Consider the following 22,384-nt stretch of genomic DNA (forward strand, 5'->3'; position numbering starts at 1 on the left):
ACTCTTCATGACCATCCACTTAAAAGCAAATTTCACGACTTCATCTTTCCTAACAGTTGCATAGTGTAATACTGTGTAGATGTACCATAGTTTCTTTAACCAGTCGTCTGTTCTCAGTCACTTGGATTGTTTCCAGATTTTGGCAGTTGTGAACAGGCAGCACTGCATTCTTGACCCCCGAAGTCTTGGATTCTTACATTGAACCTCTGGCCAGGTTGGCCAAGGATCACTAGCAATGGTTCCCAAGCCTCCTGAGCTGTGCTTGGGAGACCTTCCCCCTCCACCAAAAGAAATATGCCTGGTTTTATGTCTCTCATGTGATTTCCCTGACTACTACCTGTAACTATATTATCAGAAGGAAACTGGAAAAATTAAATTTGGATTTACTCTTCCTACCCAATATTTTCTTTATCTGCAATCTAGTATTATTAAAAACTTTAAAAATAAATTATATAAATTTTTTAAATTAAAAAGTATATGAAAAAATATAAAATAATTTTAAAATTTTGAATGACACCAGGCATCAGATCTAAGACCCCACACATGCAAGACTTTACTTTGCCACTGAGCTACAGTCCCAGTTGTAAGCATTTTTTATTGAGGTAATATAGGTCTACTAAAGGTAAAGGTAAAGGCCCTCCCGTTGATCTACTAGGATGTAAATATTTAGGTATCCAAGAGAGTGCCACAGACTGAGTACTTGCTTTGCATGTGAGAGGCCTGGGTGTGTCCCCCAGTATCCCATCATCTTGCGAGCAAAACCAGAAGCAACTCCTGAACATAGAGCCAGGAATAGCTCACGAGCACTGCTATATGTGCCCCCCCCCAAATTAGAAGAGATAAAAAAAGAATGTAAATATTTATGTATTTTAGGAATACACTACACTTACTGCCAGTATTCTGCCACCATAGCCCATTAGACTGTTTCATTCTTCTATTTCCACTTTTCCTTGGTAACCTCAGTTCCATGGTTTAGAATTCTCAGTCTAAGGGTTTATTTTTCACTGGACATAATCAGTTTCATTGCTTTGTTTCTTTATATACCACATGAGTGAGATGATTTGGTAGTTTTCTTCTTCCAGCTTTTTTTGCTTAGCACAATCCCCTCTAGTCCCATCTATGTTATAACAAAAATATTTTTTCTTCTAGGTTAGTTTCCATTGTGTATGTATACCGCATTTTGTTTATCTACCCATCTGTCCTTGGTCACTTGAGAGTAGTTTTCTGATCATGGTATTGTAAATAGTGAACATAGATGTGCACATATTTTTTCAAATAAATGTTGTCGTATTCTTTAAACAGACATCTAGAAATAGAATTTCTGAATAACATAGTAATTATAATTTTTTGAGAAATATTCATATTATTTTTATAGCTGCTGAACCTGTTAATATTTCCATCAACAGGAAATAAAAAAGGCAATGTAAATGTCAGGCTTCTTTTTCTTCAAATCCTTGTTAGTAGTTGTTGTTTCTGTTCTTTCTGAAATTTGCTGTTCTCACTGGTGTGATTCTGTCTTATTGTTGTTTTGATTGGTCTACATTTCCTTGATAGTGATGATGAGCATTATTGATTTTATTATTTTTAAAATTTATTTATTTATTTATTTATTGCTTTTGGGGTCATACCTGGCGATGTACAGGGGTTACTCCTGGCTCTGCACTCAGGAATTACTCCTGGAGGTGCTCAGGGTACCATATGGGATGCTGGGACTCGAACCCGTGTCGGCCGCATGTAAGGCAAACGCCCTACCTGCTGTGCTATTGCTCCAGCCCCTATTTTATTTTAATTTTATTATTTTATTTATATTTATTATATTTATATTTATTTTTATGTTATGTTAATTTTAGTATTGATTTCATTACTAATTGACTTTATTATTGAATCACTGGGAGATAGATCTTTACAAAGCTGTTCATAATTTGGTTTTGGTTATACAGTGTTCCAACACCCATCTCTCCATCAGTGTATGTTTCCCAGCACAAGTGTTCCCAGGTTCCCTCTGATCACCTCCACACCCCCCCCTCCTCCACTGCAGCCTGCCTCTGTGGCAGGCATTTTTCTTCTCTCTTTTTCACTTTCTCTTTCACTTTCTCTCCCCCATCTCTCTCTTCCCTCTCCCTCTCTTTCTTTTTGGGCATTGTGGTTTACAGTACAGGTACTGAAAGATTATCCGTTGTATCCCTTTACCTATATTTAACACTCAGTACTTGTTCGATTCCAGCTATTACTGTATTACTGTCATCCTGTCTCTTCTCTATCTTACGTACCCTCCGCCCTCCCCCACCCCCCAATACAATTGTGGTTGATTCCAGCCATTGACCAGTCCTCCTATACCTTGTTTTTCCTGGATATAAAAAAATATATAACATAGATTATATATATATTTATACCACAAATGAATGCAGTCATTTTGTATCTATCCCTTTCTGAGGATGAATATTTTTAAATGTGTGTGTTGGACAGCTATATATCTTGAGTATCTATGTGTTCAACTTTTTCTCCCCATTTACTGATAAATTTTTTTGAATTTTCTGAGTTCTTTATATGTCTTTGTCAGATTAGCTTTATATTATTTGTATGGCGACGGATATTTCCTCCCATTCAGCAGGATGTCTTTTTGGTTTAATGACAGTTTATTTTGGAAAGCAGGAGCTTTTTAGTTTGAGGCAATGGCATTTGTTTAATTTTGCTTTTTGCTTTCCTTAGCAAATGGAAGTGAACTGACTATTATTATGGTCACTTTGTAATTTTGATCCCCCGAAGCCCCCCACCGCCAATCCCTGCCTTCCCTTTCCTTTGTAGTTGCAGTGTTTGAGGATTGCATACTTGCTTAATAATCAACTTTTTTGGGAGTCATAGACTTTAACTGTGGTGCTTGCACACTCTAGGTTGTAGTGCTTGCAGGTGGTTGTGTACTACAAGTATGGTATTTGTATTCATGTAGTTGCAGTGCTTGCTAAGGCTGCAAGCAGCATTGCAAGAGCCATTTGCTTATTTATTTAAATTTTATTTTTATAAAGTTGTTCACAATAATTAATTATACTTAGTATTTGAACACCAATCCCACCACCATTACACCTTCCCACCACCATGCTTCGAATGTTTTCATCCCGAACCCCAAACCCTGCCCCCAAAGGAGAACCAAAGCATTTTGTATTACTTGTTATGAATAATCTGCTAAAAGTGATGCAAAAAAGTTTCCTTAGAGAAAAGTGTGTGAAGATTGTTGTATTTCACCCAGGGACCATTAAGCCTTTCTAGAAGAGATTAGTAACATGTTGTTAAAGGTTGAGCCTTATATATATATATATATATATATATATATATATATATATATACACACACACACATATATATATTTCCCCCTAAGATTGGTTACATTCTACTTTAAATCCCATCAAATGTGTTGTGCTACTCATGTGTTGTACATCAGTGGTGTAAAGTTGCACGGCCACAAATGTGGCAGCTTGGTCCAGGAATAGATTCACTCATGGGTGAGGTTCATCCAAGTGTGTGGTGATTGACCATGAGCATGGCAGCCATTGAGTTCTGGAGGTTATTGGCTGCAGGGGCTGGTTCTGTTGGGCCAGGGAGGGGAACTCATCCGCTTCCCCCCCCACACCCCCCACCTCCCTCTCCAGGTTTCCCTGGATAAAACAGAGTGGCGCAGGTTCTGGAGGCATTTCTAACGGCATATCATTCTGTGCTCTTCTGAGAGATTCATTGTTGAGTCTCTGGGTCATGGCCATTGATGAGATTATATGGTGCCAGAGGCAGTTTGTGAGCATGACTGCCAAGCTGCCGGAAACACAGGGGCATGGGGGAGGTTACCCATTCCTGGCTCCATTGAGCCTGGAGTTTTCAGTCAAAGTCCTGCCTACCTGGGTTTTTCTGCAGATTCACTCATGGGTGAGTGTGTGAACTCGTTTGAGTGTGTGAACAGTGGCCGTGAGCATGGGAGCCACATTTTAGATATGGTTCTTGTGTATACTTGGTTGCATTATAGTGAAGATCAAACGTGTTTTTTGTGGTTCCAGGATTACCAGCAATAGGTTCTGCCAGGATGCTGGCCTGTGAAATGGTGCTGGACAGCAGACTGTGGCCTCTTGTCTATGGGGCAGGCGGCCTATACTGAGCTACATCCCTGAACCCTGGTGTTATCTTTGGATTTTAGGCTATAGGGTTCAGGGCTTATTCTTGATTCTGTGCTATGCATCAAACCTGGGTCAGCTGCCTGCTAGTTAAGTACCTTAAAAACCCTGTAGTCATTTTCATTTTTATTTATTTATTTATTTATTTATTTTTGTAATGGATCCTCGTGAGGTGCAATTATAGACTTACAAACTTTCATGCTTATTTTTAGTCATACAGTGCTCAGTACCCATCCCTCCACCAGTGCCCATTCTCTACCACCAATGATGCCAGTACTCCTCCCCCTCCAATCCCCACCAAATCGCCCCCACCCTGCCCCGCTTCTGTGGCAGGGCATACCCTTTTGCTCACTCTCTCTCTCATTTTGTGTGTTGTGGTTTGAAGTATAGGTATTGAGTGGCCATCATGTTTGGTCTATAGTCTATTTTAAGAACGCATCTCCCATCCCGAGCGGGCCCTCCAAGCACCCTTTACTTGGTGGTCCCTTATCTATCTGAACTGCCTTTTCCCCCAGTGTGTGAGGCCAGCTTCCAAGCCATGGAGCAGTCCTCCTGGTGCTTATCTCTACTATTTTTGGGTGCTAGTCTCCCTTTCTGTTAGTTTATTTTTATTTATTTATTTATGTTTTATGTAAGCTTACTGCTGTTTGTTCGGCCACTGATTAGGCGATTGAATTGTGCATGAACTCTACCTTATTTGTTTTTACATTTTTTATAATTTTATTTATTGAATCACCATGAGAGCAGTTACAAAGCTTTCAGGTTTAAGTCTCAGTCATACAGTGAAACACCTGTACCTTCACCAGTGCTGTTCTCCACCACCAAAAACCCCAGTATGCCCCCATCCCACACCCTCCACCTACCCGTGGGGCAGATGATTTCCACATTACTCTCTCTCTACTTTGATTTCCACATTACTCTCTCTCTACTTTGATGACATTCAATATTTCAACACCAGACCCACTGTTGTTATTTGGAATTTTACCCCAACAATCAGATCTGCCGAAAAGGCAACAGTAGACAATTTGTTTTCTATTGCTGGTTACAAATGACATATAATGTTGTGCGTCTGCATTAGTGGCCACAAAATTTTGAAATTCCAAAATTTTAACAATTAAATCTGGAGGGATTTCTTGCCAAAACCTGCTGGGTTCCGAGTTTTGTTCCTGAGTCTCTGGGATCATGGCCGTTAAACAGCTTGATCAGGAGTCAGAGAGGCTGTTCGGGGGTGGTGACTTGGGGTCTTGTTGGGACGGGGAGGAAAGGGCCGGCTCCATCCCATCCTGTGAGGCCCTGCATGTCTTGTCACTGCGGGCCCAAACCTGACTGTCCTATGGCCTCTGGAAGATGGTGGCCACCGGGCCGCCAGGGGGAACAGGCCAAGGCACGAAACCTATTCCCACCTGGGGTGGCCCATCGCCGGTAACCTACTGCAGGGACCAGACGCATTTCTGCCAAAAGCTGCTGGGTTCTGAGATTTGTTTCTGAGTCTCTGGGATGATGGCCATTAAGTGGCTTGATCAGGAGCCAGAGTGGCCGTTCGTGGGTGTTGACTCGGGGTCTTGTTGGGATGGGGAGGAAAGGGCCAGCACCACCGCAATCCCGTGAGGCCCCATGTGTCTCGTCACCGTGGGCCTAAACCTAACTGTCCAGTGGCCTCTGGCGGATGGCAGCCACCGAGCTGCCAAGGGGGACCAGGCGGAGGGATAGTAGCCTATTGCAGGGACAGGATGCATTTCTGCCAAAAGCTGCTGTGTTTCAAGATTTGTTTTCGAGTCTCTGGGGTTATCGCCATTAGGTGGCTTGCTCAGGAGCCAGAGAGGCTGTTCGTAGGCAGTGACTTGGGGTCTTGTTGGGTTGGGGAAGAAAGGGCCAGCTACATCCGTATCCCATGAGGCCCCGCATGTCTCATCACTGCGGGCCCAAACCTGACTGTCCAATGGCCTTTGGCAGATGGTGTCCCCCGAACTGCCTAGGGGGAGCAGGTGGAGGGACAGCATTTTTCCCCCCTGCGGTGGCCCGATGACAGTGACTTACTGCGTGGTCCGGGCACATTTCTGCCAAAAGCCGCTGGGTTTTGAGATTTGTTTCTGAGTCTCTGGGATCATGGCCATTAAGCAGCTTGATCAGGAGCCAGAGAGGCCATTTGTGGGTGGCGACTTGGGGTCTCGTTGAGATGGGGAAGAAAGGGCCAGCTCTACCCTCATGCCTTGAGGTCCTGTGTGTCTCGTCACTGAGGGCCCAAACCTGACTATCCAGTGGTCTCTGGAGGATGGTGTCCACTGGGCTGCCAAGGGGAACAGTCCAAGGCATGAAACCTATTCCCACCTGGGTTGGCCCAGCGCCGGTAACCTACTGCAGGGACACGATGCATTTCTGCCAAAAGCTGTTGGGTTTCGAGATTTGTTTCTGAGTCTCTGGGATGATGGCCATTAATCGGCTTGACAGGAGCCAGAGAGGCTGTTTGTTGGCAGCAGCTCCGGGTCTCATTGTGGTGGGGAGGAAAGGGCCGGCTCCACCCCCATCCCTTAAGGCCCCGTTTGTCTCATTACTGTGGGCCCAAAACTGACTGTCCAATGGACTCTGGAAGATGGCAGCCTCTGAGCTGCCTAGGGGGAGCAGGCAGAGGAACAGCACCCTTTCCCTCCGGGTTGGCCCGGCAACAGAAACCTACTGCTCGGTCCAGACACATTTATGCCAAAAGCCACTGGGTTTCAAGTTTGTATCTGAGTCTCTGGGATCATGGCCATTAAGCAGCTTGTTGAGATGCCAGAGAGACCGTTCGTGGGCGGCTACTCGGGGTTTTGTTGGGGTGGGGAGGAAACAGCTAGCTCCACCACCATTCCTTGAGGCCCTGCATATCTCGTCACTGCGGGTCCAATGGCCTCTGGAAGATGGCAGCACTAAGTCGCCTGGGGAGAGCAGGTGGAGGGACAGCACCATTTCCCCCCAGGGTGGCCCAATGACAGTGACCTACTGCGCGGTCCAGACGAATTCCTGCCAAAAGCCGCTGGGTTTTGAGATTTGTTTCTGAGTCTCTGGGATCAAGGCTGTTAAGAAGCTTGATCAGGAGCCAGAGAGGCCGTTTGTGGGCAATGACTTGGGGTCTCGTTGGGGTGGGGAGGACAGGACTGGCTCCACCCCCATCCCGTGAGGCCCTGTGTGTCTCATCACTGGGGGCCCCAAACCTGACTGTCCAGTGGTCTCTGAAGGATGGTGGCCACTGGGCCGCCAGGGGGTACAGGCCAAGGCATGAAACCTATTCCCACCTGGGATGGCCCAGCACCGGTAACCTATTGCAGAAACCAGACGCATTTCTGCCAAAAGCCGTTGGGTTTCAAGATTTGTTTCTGAGTCTCTGGGATCATGGCCATTAAGCAGTTCGATCAGGAACCAGAGAGTCCTTGCCTCCAATTATATAGTTGAGCCGGAGGTGGTTTGTGGGTGTGTCTCCCACATACCTAACTTTTGGCCATTTACTTTCTTGGTAGACTTTGCCCCAAGTTTTTGGGGTCTGGCCAAAGGCACAGCAGCAATTTTGGGGTATCTGAAAGTCTGATGGTGCCGTCAGGCTGGTGATGCACTCACCTCACAGGTACAGATTGACCTGCTGGTGGCACCATACCCTCTTTTCTGTTCCTTTATATTCCACAAATGAGTGCAATCTTTCTATTTCTGTCCTTCTCTTTGTGACTCATTTCTCTTAACATGATACTTCCCATGTTGATCCACTTATATGCAAATTTCATTTCTAACAGCTGTATAGTATTCCATTGTGTAGCTGTACCTAAGTTTCTTCAACCAGTCATCTGTTTTTCGGGCACTAGGGTTTTTTTTTTTTCTTCAGATTCTGGCTATTGTAAACAGTGCTGCAATGAAAATACAAATGCAGATGTCATTTCGACTATACTTTTTTGCATCTTCGGGATATGTTCCCAGGAGTGGTATTGCTGGATCAAATGGGAGCTCAGTTTCTAATTTGTTGAGAATCGTCCAAACTGTTTTCCAAAAGGGCTGAACCAGTCTGCATTCCCACCAGCAATGAAGGAGAGCTCCTTTCTCGCCATATCGCTCCAGCCCGCAGTCTAATTTTTATTGTAAGAACTGCTCATACATTTGCCAGAAGTTGTTCATCTAATTGTGTACTCCCATACTTGACTGTGGTGCTTGCCAGAGGGTACACGCTCTTTTAGTTGTGATGCTTGTGAACACCTGACTCTGGTTTGCTACTGATTGTACACAGTATTGCTGGACGAGGGACCCCAAATAGCAGCCCTTAGGACAGAAATTAGAAGGGAATGGGTGGGTGATCTGTGTAGCACAGGTGAGAGGCATCAGGGATCAACCTCAGCTTCTCACTTGCAAGGTAGCTACTTTTTGTTCACTGAGCTATCTCCAGACCTCTTTCATTCTTTTTCTAAAATATATAAATGAATTCAAAGTTAAGACCAATAAAGTATTCCTTATGTTCTCTCCCTTTTAGTATTGCCAACTTACATAATAATGAAATCATACGTCTTTGATTTCTTTATGTCTAGTTTCTTTTGGTAGTGTCCTCTTAATTTGTTTTTGGGCCACATTTCAGAGTGCTCCGTGCTTACTTCTAACTTCTGTTTTCAAACTTTTGTTTTGTTTGTTTTCAGTTTTCACCTCCACTAGCAGTATTTAAGATTTCAGTTGCTACATTTTTTCTCATTAACATTTAGCAGTGTTTTATTTAAAGCCTTATCATTCTGATAAGTATTTACTTATATCCCATTGTGTTTTTAATTTACTTTTTCTATGATGACTAAAGGTGTTGATCATCATCTTTTTGATGCCATCTGTTTAATGAAAATCATTTGATCATTTTTTTTTTGTGAACTACCAGTTTAAATAATGTTTTTTTGGTGGGGGCCAATACCTTACTGTACTCAGGGATCACTCTTGGTGGGACTCAGGGGACTACGTATGGTGCTGGGAACCTGGGTTAGCCATACGCAAGGCAAGGACTTAACCTGCTATACTATCTCTCAAGCTCTACCAGTTCAGATCTTTTGCCTTTTTAAAATTTTTTTAATTTTTTAAGTTTTTATTAATTCACCAGGAGGTGCAGTAACAAAAATTTCATGTTTGAACTTTGATCATATGGTCATCAAACACCCATCCCTTCACCAGTGCACATTTTCCACCAGCAAAATCCCCAGTATTAAATCCTCCTCTCGCGCCCCCCTTCCACACCTCCCCCTGTCTGTGTGGCAGACAATTTGCAAACTATTCTTTCTCTGCTTTAGTTACCTTTGATATTTCCAGACCAGTTCTACCACCCCTCATACCTGCTGACAATGGAATTGCTAGACAATGTGTCTTGTATTGCTTGTTATGGATATAATATAATGTTGCGAGGCCATGACGCTGTAAGAATTCTAAGCATTCTAATTTAATTCTATAAATTCTAATTTATTTAATAATTAGGGTCTGAAGAAATCGCTGCCGCAAGTTGCTCAGGTCCAAGATTCATTTGTGTGTCTCTGGATAGTGGCCACGTGGGAGCTTAAGTAGATGGTGGGTGGATGTGGCATCATCTCGGCATCTCATGGGGGTGGGGGGAAGGAGGGCCCACTCTGCCCTTGTCCCACGAGAACTGGGATTTACCGTCACCGCATCTCCTACCTGGTGCTTCTTGCTGCCTTCTAGAAAATGGCGATCGCTGGAGCTCCTTGAGGGCAGGCGGAGGGACGGCACCTGCCCCGTCTGGAGCAGCCCAGCAGAGAAGGCCTATTGCAGAGTCCCGGGCCATCTCTGCAGCAAATTGCTCAGGTCCAAGATTTGTTTGTGTGTCCTCTTTTGCCTATTTTTAAATTGTGTTCTTTGTCTTTCTTGTTTGTTGATTTTGAACCATCACCAGCTGTGCTCAGGGTTTATTCCTGGCTCAGTGCTCAGGGATCATTCCTGGCAGGATTTGGGGAACCATATTGGGTGCCAGGGACCTAACTGGAGTTGGCCCTATGCAAGGAAAATGTCTTACCTGCTGTACTTTCTCTATAGTCTCCTCTCACTCCAGGCCTTTTTTTTTGGGTTTGTTTTTGGGTCACAGCTGGTGGTGCTCAGGGATTACTCCTGGTGGGACTCAGGATCATCACTCCTGCTGGTGCTTGGAAGGCCATACACGATGCTCCTTGGGATTGAAACTAAGTTGGTTTAATGTAAGATGAATTCCTTAATTCTTGTACTATCTTCACCAGTTTCTGGGTTGCTTATTTTTTTCTTACAGAATTATAAGAAGTATTTTTTGTGGGAAGGGCCACCACACTCAGCAATGTTCATGGATTACTCCTGGCTCTGCATTCTGGAATTACTTGGGGGAACTTATGGGATATTGGGGATTGAACCTGGGTTGGCTGTGTGCAAGGCAGACACCCTACTAGCTGTAGTATTGCTCTAACCCTTGAACTGTAAAAAATGCTTTATCTGTTCTAGGTACTTTATATTTTTACCTACAAATGCTCCTTGCCAGTTATATGTATTGCAGATATTTTTTCATTCAAGTATTATTTCTGCTTTTTTGGGCTTCCCTTTTCATTCTTATAAGATAGCATTGATAAATAGAAGTTTTAATTTTAATGTAAATTTAGTAAGTTTTTTAAGGCTTAGAATTAGAACTTTCTGCATTCTGTTGAAAAAGATCTTCTAGGGGCCAGAGAGATAGTACAGTGGGTAGAGCACTTGTCTTGCATGCCACTGAACTGGGTTCAATCCATAGTTTTCCCCTTATGATCCCATGAGCCCTGCCAGGAGTGATCCTTGTATGCAGAACCACGAATAAACCCTTAGGAAAGTCAGGTATGGCCCAAAAGCCAGGGGTGTGGTGGGGAGGGGGGATTGGGGATATCTATTCCCCCCCCCCCCACAATTATAGCTACAGCAGCTATCTGGAGCTAATTTCTGTTTATAGTTCAAGGAAGGGTACACATAAACATTTTTGCTTAGCTCTTGATTAATATGTCTGATTATTTTTCTTAGGCCCTTTCTTGTCTGCACAGTTAGAAATCTAATATTTATTTCTTTAAATGTAATTGTTGGGGAACAGTTTTTCCCCAACATGTCCAGACATGTGCCGCGTTTGGTAGACATGGGACGAAGGATGACAGGTGCGCAGAGAAACCACCCCGGGAGACAGTTGATGGCTGCTCGCTTTATTGCCAAATACACATATTTTTAGAGGGTCTTGGCTGAAGACGATGATCCGATAACGTAAAGTTTAGCATTACTGATCTATCATCTCTTCAACTCTGCTTTGCCCCGGCCCAATCCCAAATAGGGCTGCAGTTAGGAACAACTCACTAAGCGCAGGTGACAATTCTTGGGGGGTTGGATGAGACTCAAGGCCAGATACTTGGTGCTTGTCACATGTGCCCTGACACTCCCATTACCCATGTCTTCTACTATGGGTTGCTATGCAGGGACAGGTTTTATCAGCTATGCAGGAACAGGTCTTATCTACTCCGGCACCTGTTGCCATGCTTCACATGTAATTATCTTATAACCATGTCAAATAAATATCTAATAACAATGTTAAGGACGTCTCCTTAGGATGGACTGTATCAAACATTTCTCTAAAAAGTTACTAATTTTGTATTTTTTGAGTTAATGATTTTGGTCTACAGAGAATAATATGGCAGGCAGTACACTTGCCTTACATAAGGCTGACTCAGGTTTGATCCCTGGTACTCCATACAGTCCCCCAAACCCCACCAGGAGCCATCTCTGAGTGCAGGGTCAGGAGTAAGTCTTGAGTACTTCTGGGTGTGGCCCCCCCAAACAAATGCAAGTTATTAATTTGGCATTTGTTTATTGAACACATGCCATGTGTTACCCCCTCTTCTAGATGTTGGGGGATATAAAAGAGAATAGATAAGAGGACCTACTTCTCTATGGTAGTGAAAGGGAGACAGGAAAATAAATGAGCAAAATATATATTAGAGATATGCATGTAGGTAAATATAAAGTAGAAAAAGGGAAGTAGACTTAGAGGGAATGAGTTTAAAATGGGAGGTTCAGTATAAGGGGTGAATATACAAGGCACTGGTTGAACTCTACAAGAAAAAAAAATCCAATCCCATCAGAAAATGGTGCGATGAAATGAACAGAAACTTTCTCAAAGAAGAAATTTGAATGCCCAAAAAGCACATGAAAAACTGCTCTTCATCACTAATCATCAGAGAGATATGCAGATCAAAACAACAATGAGATATCATCTCACACCACAGAGACTGGTCCACCATCCCAAAGAACAAACAGCTGGTGTTGGTGTGGATGTGGGGAAAAAGGGACTCTCCTTCACTGTTGATGGGAATGCCGACTGGTTCAGCCTTTTTGGAAAACAATATGGACTTTTCTCAAAAAGTAGAAATTGAGCTCCCATTTGACCCAGCAATACCACTTCTGGGAATATACCCTGGGGGCCCCAAATCACAAGCTGAAACCCCATCACTTGATCACGTGACATCCCATTACTCACTGATTTGCTCGAGCGGGTGCCAGTAACATCTCCATTTGTCCCTGTTGCGTGCTAGTGTAGCCCAATGGTGTCTGCTCATTCTAGGAACATGAAGAACCTCAAACTGATCATTCAGGGTCTTGATGAAGAAGTCTGACCATTTCGTAGGTAGACAGCCACACAATCTTTTGATGTCTGCGGTATCCAGTTGGTAATGGCTCTAGCTCAGTGATCGTCTTCAAATCTCATTACGTGTCCAGCCTATCTGATTTTTGATGCCTTGGCAAACGAGACAGCGTTCCTGGTTCTTGACTGTCGATGGAGGTCAGAACCCCAGATTCTTTCTCTCGGACTCCAAGCATAGCTCTTTTGATTTCTCTTTGGGAGACCCAAATAGTGTTCTCATCCTATTTACGTAGGGCCCTGGTCTCTGAGGCATATGTTAATGCAGGAAGAACAGTGGAATCAAAGAGATGTGCCCGGAGCTAGAGGTTCTTTATCCTCTTAGCTATTTCTTTGATGCTCTTGAAGGCGATCCAAGCCGCTCTCTTCCTCCTGCGCAACTCAGGTGCCAGGTCATTTGTCATGTTGACTTCCTGACTTAGGTACACATAATTGTTGAATTCGGAGATGTTCATTCCATTGAGAGCAAATGGAAAGTCAGGAATGAGTTCGTTTCTCATAAACATAGTCTTCGTGAGATTCAGCTCTAGTCCGACCTTTCCACACTCACAGTCGAAGTCGGCCAGCAATTGTGCCACTTGGCTAATGTTTGATGTTATTAGAGCGATGTCATCAGCGAAGCGGAGGTCTTGTAGTTGCCAACCATCTATCTTCACTCCCATTCTTTCCCATTCCAGTCGTTGCATGACATTCTTGAGGGTGGCACTGAAGAGTTTCGGTAAAATGGTATCACCCTGCCGAGCCCCTCTCTTGACATGGATGATCACTTGTAGAATGGTGAGATCCTGGTAGTGAATCTGTAATACAGCTCACGGAGGATCCTGATATACTGAGCTTGAACATACCGTTTGGCCTCCATGACCAGTTCAGTCTCAACAGAATCAAAGGCCTTTAAATCAATGAACATTAGACAGAGCAGCATCTTGAACTCCCGAGAAACCTCAATGAGCTTGGTTATTGTGTGCGTATGGTTGATGGTGCTAAATCCTTTTCGGAATCTGGCTTGCATGCATGGTTATCCTTCATCTAGTGTTCTGTCAATCCTGTCAGGATGACTCGAGTGAACAGCTTGTAGATGACAGACAACAGGCAGATCGGGTGATAGTTGCCAATGTCTTGGATGTCTCCCTTCTTGTACAGTAGTACGGTCCTGCTGGTTTTCCACTGGGACAGAACCTTGCATTCAGACAGGTAGCGTGTGAGGAGCCGCACCAGTGTATTGATGAGTACTGACGGCAGGTTCTTCAGGTGTTCGGGTCTGACCTTGTCTGGGCCAGGTGCTGTTTGTTTCTTTACCGACAAAATGGCGTGTCAGATTTCAGAAAGGAGAACTTTGGGAACGACATATCCATCCTGCAGAATTTGCTAGGTGGGCAGGTAGATGTGGCTATCGGAAAGATCCGAGTAGAAGTCATGGATAATCTTCTCCATTGCCCTTCTGGAAGATGTGATAGATCCATCAGGACGTCAGAGGGCAGTCATCTTGGTCTTGTAGTTGGCGAAGGACAGGTGGGCGTTGCGAATGCTTTTCCTGGCTTCTGCTGCATTTGCCAGCACTGCTGCTCTTCTCTCTTTGAGATCTACGTTTATTGCTTCTCTGTACTGCTTTGTGAGCTTGGACATTTGCTTCAATTGCCTGAGGCTTGTGCCAGAACTCCATATGCACCCCTATGTTGATTGCAGCACTATTTACCATCGCCATAATCTGGAAACAACCTGAGTGCCCAAGAACAGACGAATAGATAAAGAAACTATGACACATCTACACAGTGGAATACTATGCGGCTGTCAGGAAAAACGAAGTCATGAAATTTTTCTATAAATGAATGGACATGGAGACTATCATCTGAGTGAAATGAGTCAGAGGAGAGGGACAGATATGGAGTGACTACATTCATTTGTGGCATATATATGTATATATGTGTATATAGTAGAAGAATAATATCCATGGCCAGGTTAAACAGGGGTTAGAAGGACTGGTCAGTGGTTGGAACTAACCACAAATGTGGGGCTGAGGGTAGGTAAGATAGAGAAGAGACTGCAATGACGATAATAGCAGGGAATGATCACACTTGACAAGATCTTAAGGGTTAAAAGTAGGTAAGGGAATTCTTGATAATCTTTAGGTATCAATATTGCAAATTAGAATTCCCCAAAAAGGGGGGGAGGAGTGAGTAAGGAATGGAGGGGGGAGAAAGAGAGGGAGAGGGAAAGAGAGAGAAGGAGAAAGAGAAAGAGAAAGAGAAGGAGAGAGAGAGGGGGGAAAAAGAGAAAGGGAGAGAGGAGTGTGAGAGGAGAGTGAGAAGCACCTGCCAAAGAGGCAGGCAAGGGGTGGAGGAACCTGGAGATACTGGTGATAGGAAATGTGCACTGGTGGAGGGATGGGTGTTGGAATACTGTGGGACTGAAATTAAATCATGACTTGCTTTGTAACACTAAATAATAATAATAAATTAAAAAAATAAAACTAAGATAGTCTTTTAAAAATATGAAAAAAATAAAAGGAGAGAGGGGGGAGAGAGAGGGAGAGAAATAGAAAGAGAGAGATAGAGTGAGAGAGAGCATGTCTGCAATTGAGGCAGGCCGGGGGCAGACACAGCCACAGGGAAACTGGAATCATTGTTGGCCAGAAATGCACAGCAGTGAAGAGGTGGGTTGTAGAACATGGTATGATTGAAATCCAATCATGAATGACTTTGTAATTGTATCTCATAGTGATTTAATTAATATATATGTTAATTTTAAGAAGAAAAGATGAAAAAAATGAAACAAAATAGGAGGTTCGGGACTGGAGACATAGTACAGAGCTTAAGGTGCTTACTTTGGCCCTGGATTTTTGTCTCCAGCATTGCATATAGTTAGTTCCCTGAATACTGCCAAGAGTAATCCCTGAATAGTGCTGCGTGTGACCTAATCTCTCCTCCCTCCCTCCCCCCCCCATAAAATAAAGTCTGAAAAGTCTTCACTGAGGAGTTCACAGTCTGGTAAGGACCTACAAGAACTGAGAAAGCAAGTTTTGTAGCTATCCTGAGGAAGCACCTTTCAGGACTAGGTAACAGCCTGTGCAAATTTCCTGAGATAGGGTGACACCTGGTGTTTTGAGGAACAGTGAGTCAGCTTGGTTGGAATAGAAGTGACCGGGTGAGTAATGGACGCTGAGGTCAGAGAGACGGCAGGAGTGCTGGGTTCGTTTGAGCTCTGGATTGACATTATCTGATTTATGTTGAAGAACATTGCTTTGTAGATATTAATACTGTTAAGATTGCAACAGTTAGAGGGATTATATTCATTTAAAGAAAGAACATTGCTTTTGTGTTTATTGTTTCTGGCACATCCTACTGTGCTCAGGGTTTACTTCTGGTTCTGTGTTCAGGGGTCACTCCTGTCCGGTTTGAGGGACCATATAGAGAGTTGCAGGGATGGGAGCCAGGTCAGCTATGTGCAAGGCAAGCACCTTCCCTGCTGTACTGTCTCTTCACCTCTTGTGATTATGTTTATAATAGATTTTTGTGAGGGCAGAAATAGAGCAGTTAGGAGTCTGATACAATCTATTGTGATTTTCTTTTGTACTCTATTGTTGGACTAGAAGTAGAAGCAACAACAATAGAAGTCACTCTAGTCTGTGTATTTGGAGATAAAACTTGAAGGCATCATGGAAATAAACCGTATAAAGACAAATACTGTATAATATCACTTATATGTAGAACTAGAAACAAATCTATCAAATTTATAGAAAGAGATTTGGAAAATAGTTTCTGGGCCCTGAGTGTTAATGGAAGTAGGGAGAGGTTTTTTTATTGATAGGGTGTATCAAGTTGATTTACTTGCATATGTTCTACTTATAGCACAGCGGTAGGGCGTTCGCCTTGCATGCAGCCAACATGGCCGACCCGAGTTTGATTCCTCCGCCCCTCTCGGAGAGCCCGGCAAGCTACCGAGAGTATTGGATATGCCAGACACAGTAACAACAAAGTCTCCAAGGGAGACGTTACAGGGCCCGCTTGAGCAAATCGACGATCAACGGGAGGGCCTTTACTTTACTTTTACTTACTATCCTTGCATTCCTAGGATGAATCCTATTTGGTCATGGTATATTTGCTAAGTTGCTGAATTTTATTCACTAGTATTTTGGGGGACTGGAGCGATAGCACAGCATGTAGGACGTTTGCCTTGCACACAGCTGACCCGGGTTCAATTCCTCTGTCCCTCTTAGAGAGCCCGGCAAGCTACTGAGAGTATTCTGCCTGCACGGAAGAGCCTGGCAAGCTCCCCGTGGCATATTTGATATGCCCAAAACAGTAAGAAGCCTCACAGTGGAGACGTTACTGATGCCTGCTCGAGCAAATTGATGAACAACAGGAGGACAGTGCTACAGTGCAGTATTTTATTAAGGATCTTTGCATCTATGTTCATCAGGGATATGAGCTTGTAATTCTCTCTCTCTTTTTTTTTGGTGGTTTCTCTTTCTGCCTTTCGTATCACGGTGTGTCTCTGTCTGCTTTTGGTATCACAGTGATGCTTGTTTCATAGAAATTGTTTGGAAATGTGTCTTTTTCTTCAGTTTCCTGGAAGAGCCTGCAAAGAATTGGCTTCAAAAGTTTGAAAGAACTTACTAGTGAATTCATCTGTGCCGGGGCTTTTTTTGGGGGGAAGACTTTTGATTACCATTTTGATTTCTTTGAAAGTTATAGGTCTGTTCAGAAGTTCCATATCTTATTGGTTCAGCTTGGGAGGTTATAGAAGTCTAAGAATTTATACATTTCTTCTAGGTTCTCTTGTATTTTGGCATAAAAATTAATGTTTGATGATCAAAGTAATGTCTGATGATCTTTTGAGTATCTGGGCCATCTGTTGTGATGTCCCCTTTTCATTTCTGCTTTGGTTTACTAGAGTTCTCTTCCTTTCTTTGTGAGTCTTGCTAATGATTTAATTATCAGTTTTTTTAAGGTCTTGGTTTTGTTAATCATTCGTATTTTTTAATTAATTCATTCATTTTTTTTTCGTCGATTGCCTCGAGCAGGCCCCAGTAACGTCTCTTTCATCCTAGCCCTGAGATTATATTCAAGGCTCTTTAGAAGAATGAGACCCATCATTGTTACTGGTATTTGGCATATTTGGTACGCCACGGAGAGTTTGCCAGACGCTGCCCTGTGGGCAGGCTACATTCGATAGCCTGCAAGTTTGTCCAAAGTAGGAATGAGATAATAAGATGTCATAAAAAGATGTCCTGATAAGATGTCGCGTGGCCGCGAATGCGGTTCCGGGAGCTGGATTTTATAGTCTCTGAGTCTTGGCCGTTGATGGGATTACACGGCGCCAGGGAGCCAGGTGGTGGGTGTGACCCCCGCCTACTGGAATTTGGAGGATCTGGGTGGAGGATGCTCGACTCCAGTCCGAGTAGGCTTGGAGATCTCGGCCCCGGAACCCGCGTGGCTTTGTCCCTCTGCCAGTACCTTCATGTGTGCGGAGAGTGGTCTCAGCATGGTGGTGGCTGGTCCTGGAGGTCTTCGGCTGCCGGAGCCCTGGTCGGGGCGGGGAGGAAAGCTCAACCCGCTCCCCTCCAAGGGACCCCGGCGAGGAACAGCCAGGTGCAGGGGCAGGAGACTGCACTGTTCTCGTCCGGGAGCTGGATTTTATAGTCTCTGAGTCTTGGCCGCTGATGGGATTACACGGCGCCAGGGGGCCAGGTGGTGGGTGTGACCCCCGCCTACTGGAATTTAATTAATTAATTAATTTTAATTAAAATTAACTAAAGTTAAGTAATTTTTGCTCTAAGCTCCATATTTTCTTTGGGTTCCTGACTACTTTGGGTTCCTTTCGTTGGCTGTTTTCCAGTTTCTTAAGCTGTGCAGTTAGGTTATTTAAGTGGGCCCTTTCTTCATTTCTAAAGAATGTTTGCATATCTGTGAACTTTGCTCTTCACACTACCTTTGCTGTGTTCTACAAGTTCTGGTAGGTAGGTCATGTCTTTATTCTCGTTTGTTTCTAGGAGCCTTTTGAGTTTTTTCCCGGCCCACTGGTTGTTCAGTAATGAGCCATTTTACTCCCAGGTGTTTGAGTTGTTTCTCCATTTCTGTTTGTGTTTGACTTCTATTTTCAGTGCTTCATGTTCTGAGAAGATAGTTGGTATGATTTTTATCCTCTTGTCTTTGTTGAGGTATGTTTTGCGTCCCAGTATGTGGTCTGTCTTTGAGAATGTCCCTTGTTCATTTTAAAAGAATATGCATTTGGCTGTTTGGGAATAAAAAGAGGCGCACGCACGAGCGTGCACGCATACACACACACACACACACACACACACACACACACACACACACACATTAAACTCACCTTTTCCATTCTTTAACCAAGCAAGTATTTCCCTACGGAGTATTTCCTTAGTCTTAGTTGATCTATCGAGAGATGACAGAACCGTGTTGAAGTCTCCAACTACCATTGTGTAACTATCAATGCCTTTTTTAAGGTCTATTTGCAGTTACTTTAAGCATTTTCTGGTCCCTCACTAAATGCATATGTTCAGGAATGAGAGTTCTTCCTGATGTACATATACCTTGATGATTAAGAAATGGCCTTTGCTGTCTCTTATAACCTTTTTGAGCCTGAAGCCTGTCATCTGATTCTAGTATGGCCAACCCAGCCTTTTTGAGGGAGTTTTTGCTTGAAGAAGTATCTTTCAACCTTTCATTTTGAGTCTGTGTTTGCTCTGACTATTCAGATGTATTTTTTGCAGGCAGCATAATGTTGGATTCAATTATCTAATTCATCCTGCCACTCTGTGTCTCTTAATTGGTTCATTTAGCACATTGACATTGAGAGAGATTATTGTCATGGAGTTTTTATGTCATCTTTTTGTACAAGTTTGGCAAGCTTGTGGGACTTGTTTTATCTTAAACTAGCCCTTTTAATTCTTCTTGTAAAGATGGTTTTGAGTCTGTGAAGTTCCTGAGCTATTGTTTATCCATGAAATTGTATATCTTTCCTTCAAATCTGAATGAGAGTCTGGCTGAGTCTGCCTTGGTAAGGCATTCATTTCATTGAGGTTTTGTTTGTTTGTTTGTTTGCTATATGCCAACATTGCCTTAGAAGTTTTCATTTCGTAAACCTGCTGTAAATCTTAAGGATGCTACTTCTTTGATCTTCCTGCTTTTAGTATTCTATTTCTATGGTTTTATCATTCTTACTAGACTATTTCAGTTTGGGTCTCTTTTAGCTGGTACCCTTCGGGTTTCCATGATCTAGGTGCGTGCAGTCTCCAACTCTGGGAACTTCTCAGCAATGATATCTTTGACTATTGCTTCTTTATCAGGGTTGCCTTCCTGGCCCTTTGGGGTCCTGATGATTCTTACGTTATTCCTCTTCGATTCACACAAAGTTCTTGTCATATTATTCCTCATTTTGTGGCTTTTCCCCATGTACTGCTGTTGTCTGGAGGTTTTTAGCACCTTGTTTTGGAGCTCACTGATTCTGTCTTCAGCAGCTGTTGCTCTGCTGGTTTTGACTTAGTATTATTGTTTATAATAAAAGTAATATTGTGCAAAATTGACATACACATTGATAAGAATAGCATCATTCATCTTTGTTTAGTGACTATTTTGGCTTATTTCTTTTGTTTTTCCCAAAAATATTAAAATAAATGTTTCACTTTTTTATTCTACCAACCATCCATCCATCTTGCAGAATAAGCATTTTTCATTTAACTATTGCTGCATTATTTGGATTTCACAATTTAAGATGATTTTTGGGGGCCTATCACATTAAGTGTAGCTATTTAGTCTGTTGCATTGGCATGACTTAGATACAGACTGAATAAGAACATGTGTTCTGTGAAAAAAAGATATTATCCTTGCACAGAGGAAGTCCTGCTAATTAGAATGATAATAGTCATCATAATGAGGATGGAATTTAGCATGTTACCTCTTTTCCCAAGTGATCTTACTTATTCGTTAAAAATATGTTTTTGTTTTTCTCTCATCTATAGTTCACTTAGCCGCCATGGAAGGCCACCTTCACTGTTTTAAGTTTCTGCTGAGTAGAATGAGCAATACAACAGAAGCTTTAAAAGCCTTCAATGATAATGGAGAAAATGTGTTAGACCTGGCCCAGAGATTCTTTAAACAGAACATCTTACAATTTATTCAGGGGACTGAATATGAAGGAAATGATCCAGCAGATCAGGAAGGCAAGTAATAAACCTGAAAAGATTTAACATTTAATAAGTAGAGTAAATGTTAAGATAAAAAAGAAATTATAAGATAAATGTTTTATTAGAGTATATCATGGGAACCAGGGATATAGCTAAAGTTTTAAAGCAGTTTTTTGTTTATTTTCAGTGAAATACCGTGTTGGAGATAAATATGTTCTATTAATCATTCAGGACTTGTTAGATTTTTAAAATTATTGCCAATGCAGCTGGAGTGGGAAGGAAATAAGAATATAAAACTAGGCAGAAGGGTTTATATATTTGGAATTTTCACTTAAAAGTTTCACTAAGATTTCACTTACAAGAGTCGTGTTTCAACGCTTAGTTGCAAAGGACTCTGGAGAATTCAGTACCGAGGTGAAACTGAATGATCTCTCCTCCCAGTTGCAACTGTTGACAAAAAGGGAATTTTGTGGACAACTCACAACTCATTATCTTTGAAAGTTTTAAAAACTATAATAATGGCACAAAATAGTGTATGCATATATGATTAGCTTTTTTGGGGGGGGAGTAAACATTATATTCTTATTTTTTATTGTTTTGGCCACATCTGACTGTATTCAGGTCGTATACCTAGTATACTCCTGGTGGACTCAGGGGACCATATGGTATTGCTGGAGATCAAACCTGGGTCAACAGCCTGCAAATGCCTTACCTGCTGTACACTTTCTCTGACTCAGTCCTATACTCTTGAGATTTATTGGTTTGAGATCCTAATTAAGTGTTTGGATAGTATTATATTTCATATAAAAGTTATTACCCATTCTTCAGTTTGACATATTGTTATATATAATTTTTCATGATTAAAATGTGTATTTTTTAATTGGTTCACCATGAGCTACACAGTTACATTGTTGTTTATAATTGGGTTTCAGTCATACAATGTTCCAACATCCATCCCTTTACCAGTGTACATTTCCGACCACCAGAGTCTCCAGTTTCCCTCCCCTCACCCCTGACAGACATTTCTCTTTTTCTCTCTCTGTCTCTCTCTCTCTGTCTGTCTTTCTGTCTCTCTCTGTGTCTCTCTCTGTCTCTCTCTCTCAGTCTCTCTGTCTCTCCTCATTTGGGCATTATGATTTGCAATACAGGTACTGAAAAGTTATTCTTTACCTACTTTCAGCACTTAGTTCTTCTACAGAATGATCATTTCCAACTGTTTCTGTCATAGAGGTCCCTTCTCTATCCTAACAGTTCCCCACCCCCACAAATGAGTGTAATTATTCTGTATTTGTCCCTCTCCTTCTGACTTACTTCACTCAGCATGTTACTCTCCATGTCCATCCATTTATAAGCAAATTTCATGACCATTTTTTCCTGGTTTAGTATTCCATTATGTAGATGTGCATCGTTTGTTTACCCAATCAT

The 22,384-nt window shown here is 42.6% G+C and overlaps 1 protein-coding gene across 1 annotated transcript in view; it reads left to right on the plus strand.

The window, feature by feature from the left end:
* The window catches only part of ANKRD42 (ankyrin repeat domain 42), a 110,788-nt gene that overhangs the window by 35,185 nt on the left and 53,219 nt on the right, over positions 1–22,384 (plus strand). Inside the window, exon 6 of the mRNA XM_056116277.1 lies at positions 20,795–20,995. Coding sequence (XP_055972252.1) covers positions 20,795–20,995 — 201 coding nt within the window. The remainder of the gene's footprint in view (positions 1–20,794; positions 20,996–22,384) is intronic.

Source organism: Sorex fumeus, unplaced genomic scaffold (genome assembly GCF_029834395.1).
Source record: "Sorex fumeus unplaced genomic scaffold, SorFum_2.1 ptg000030l, whole genome shotgun sequence".
In the NCBI taxonomy this organism is placed as follows: Eukaryota; Metazoa; Chordata; class Mammalia; order Eulipotyphla; family Soricidae; genus Sorex; species Sorex fumeus.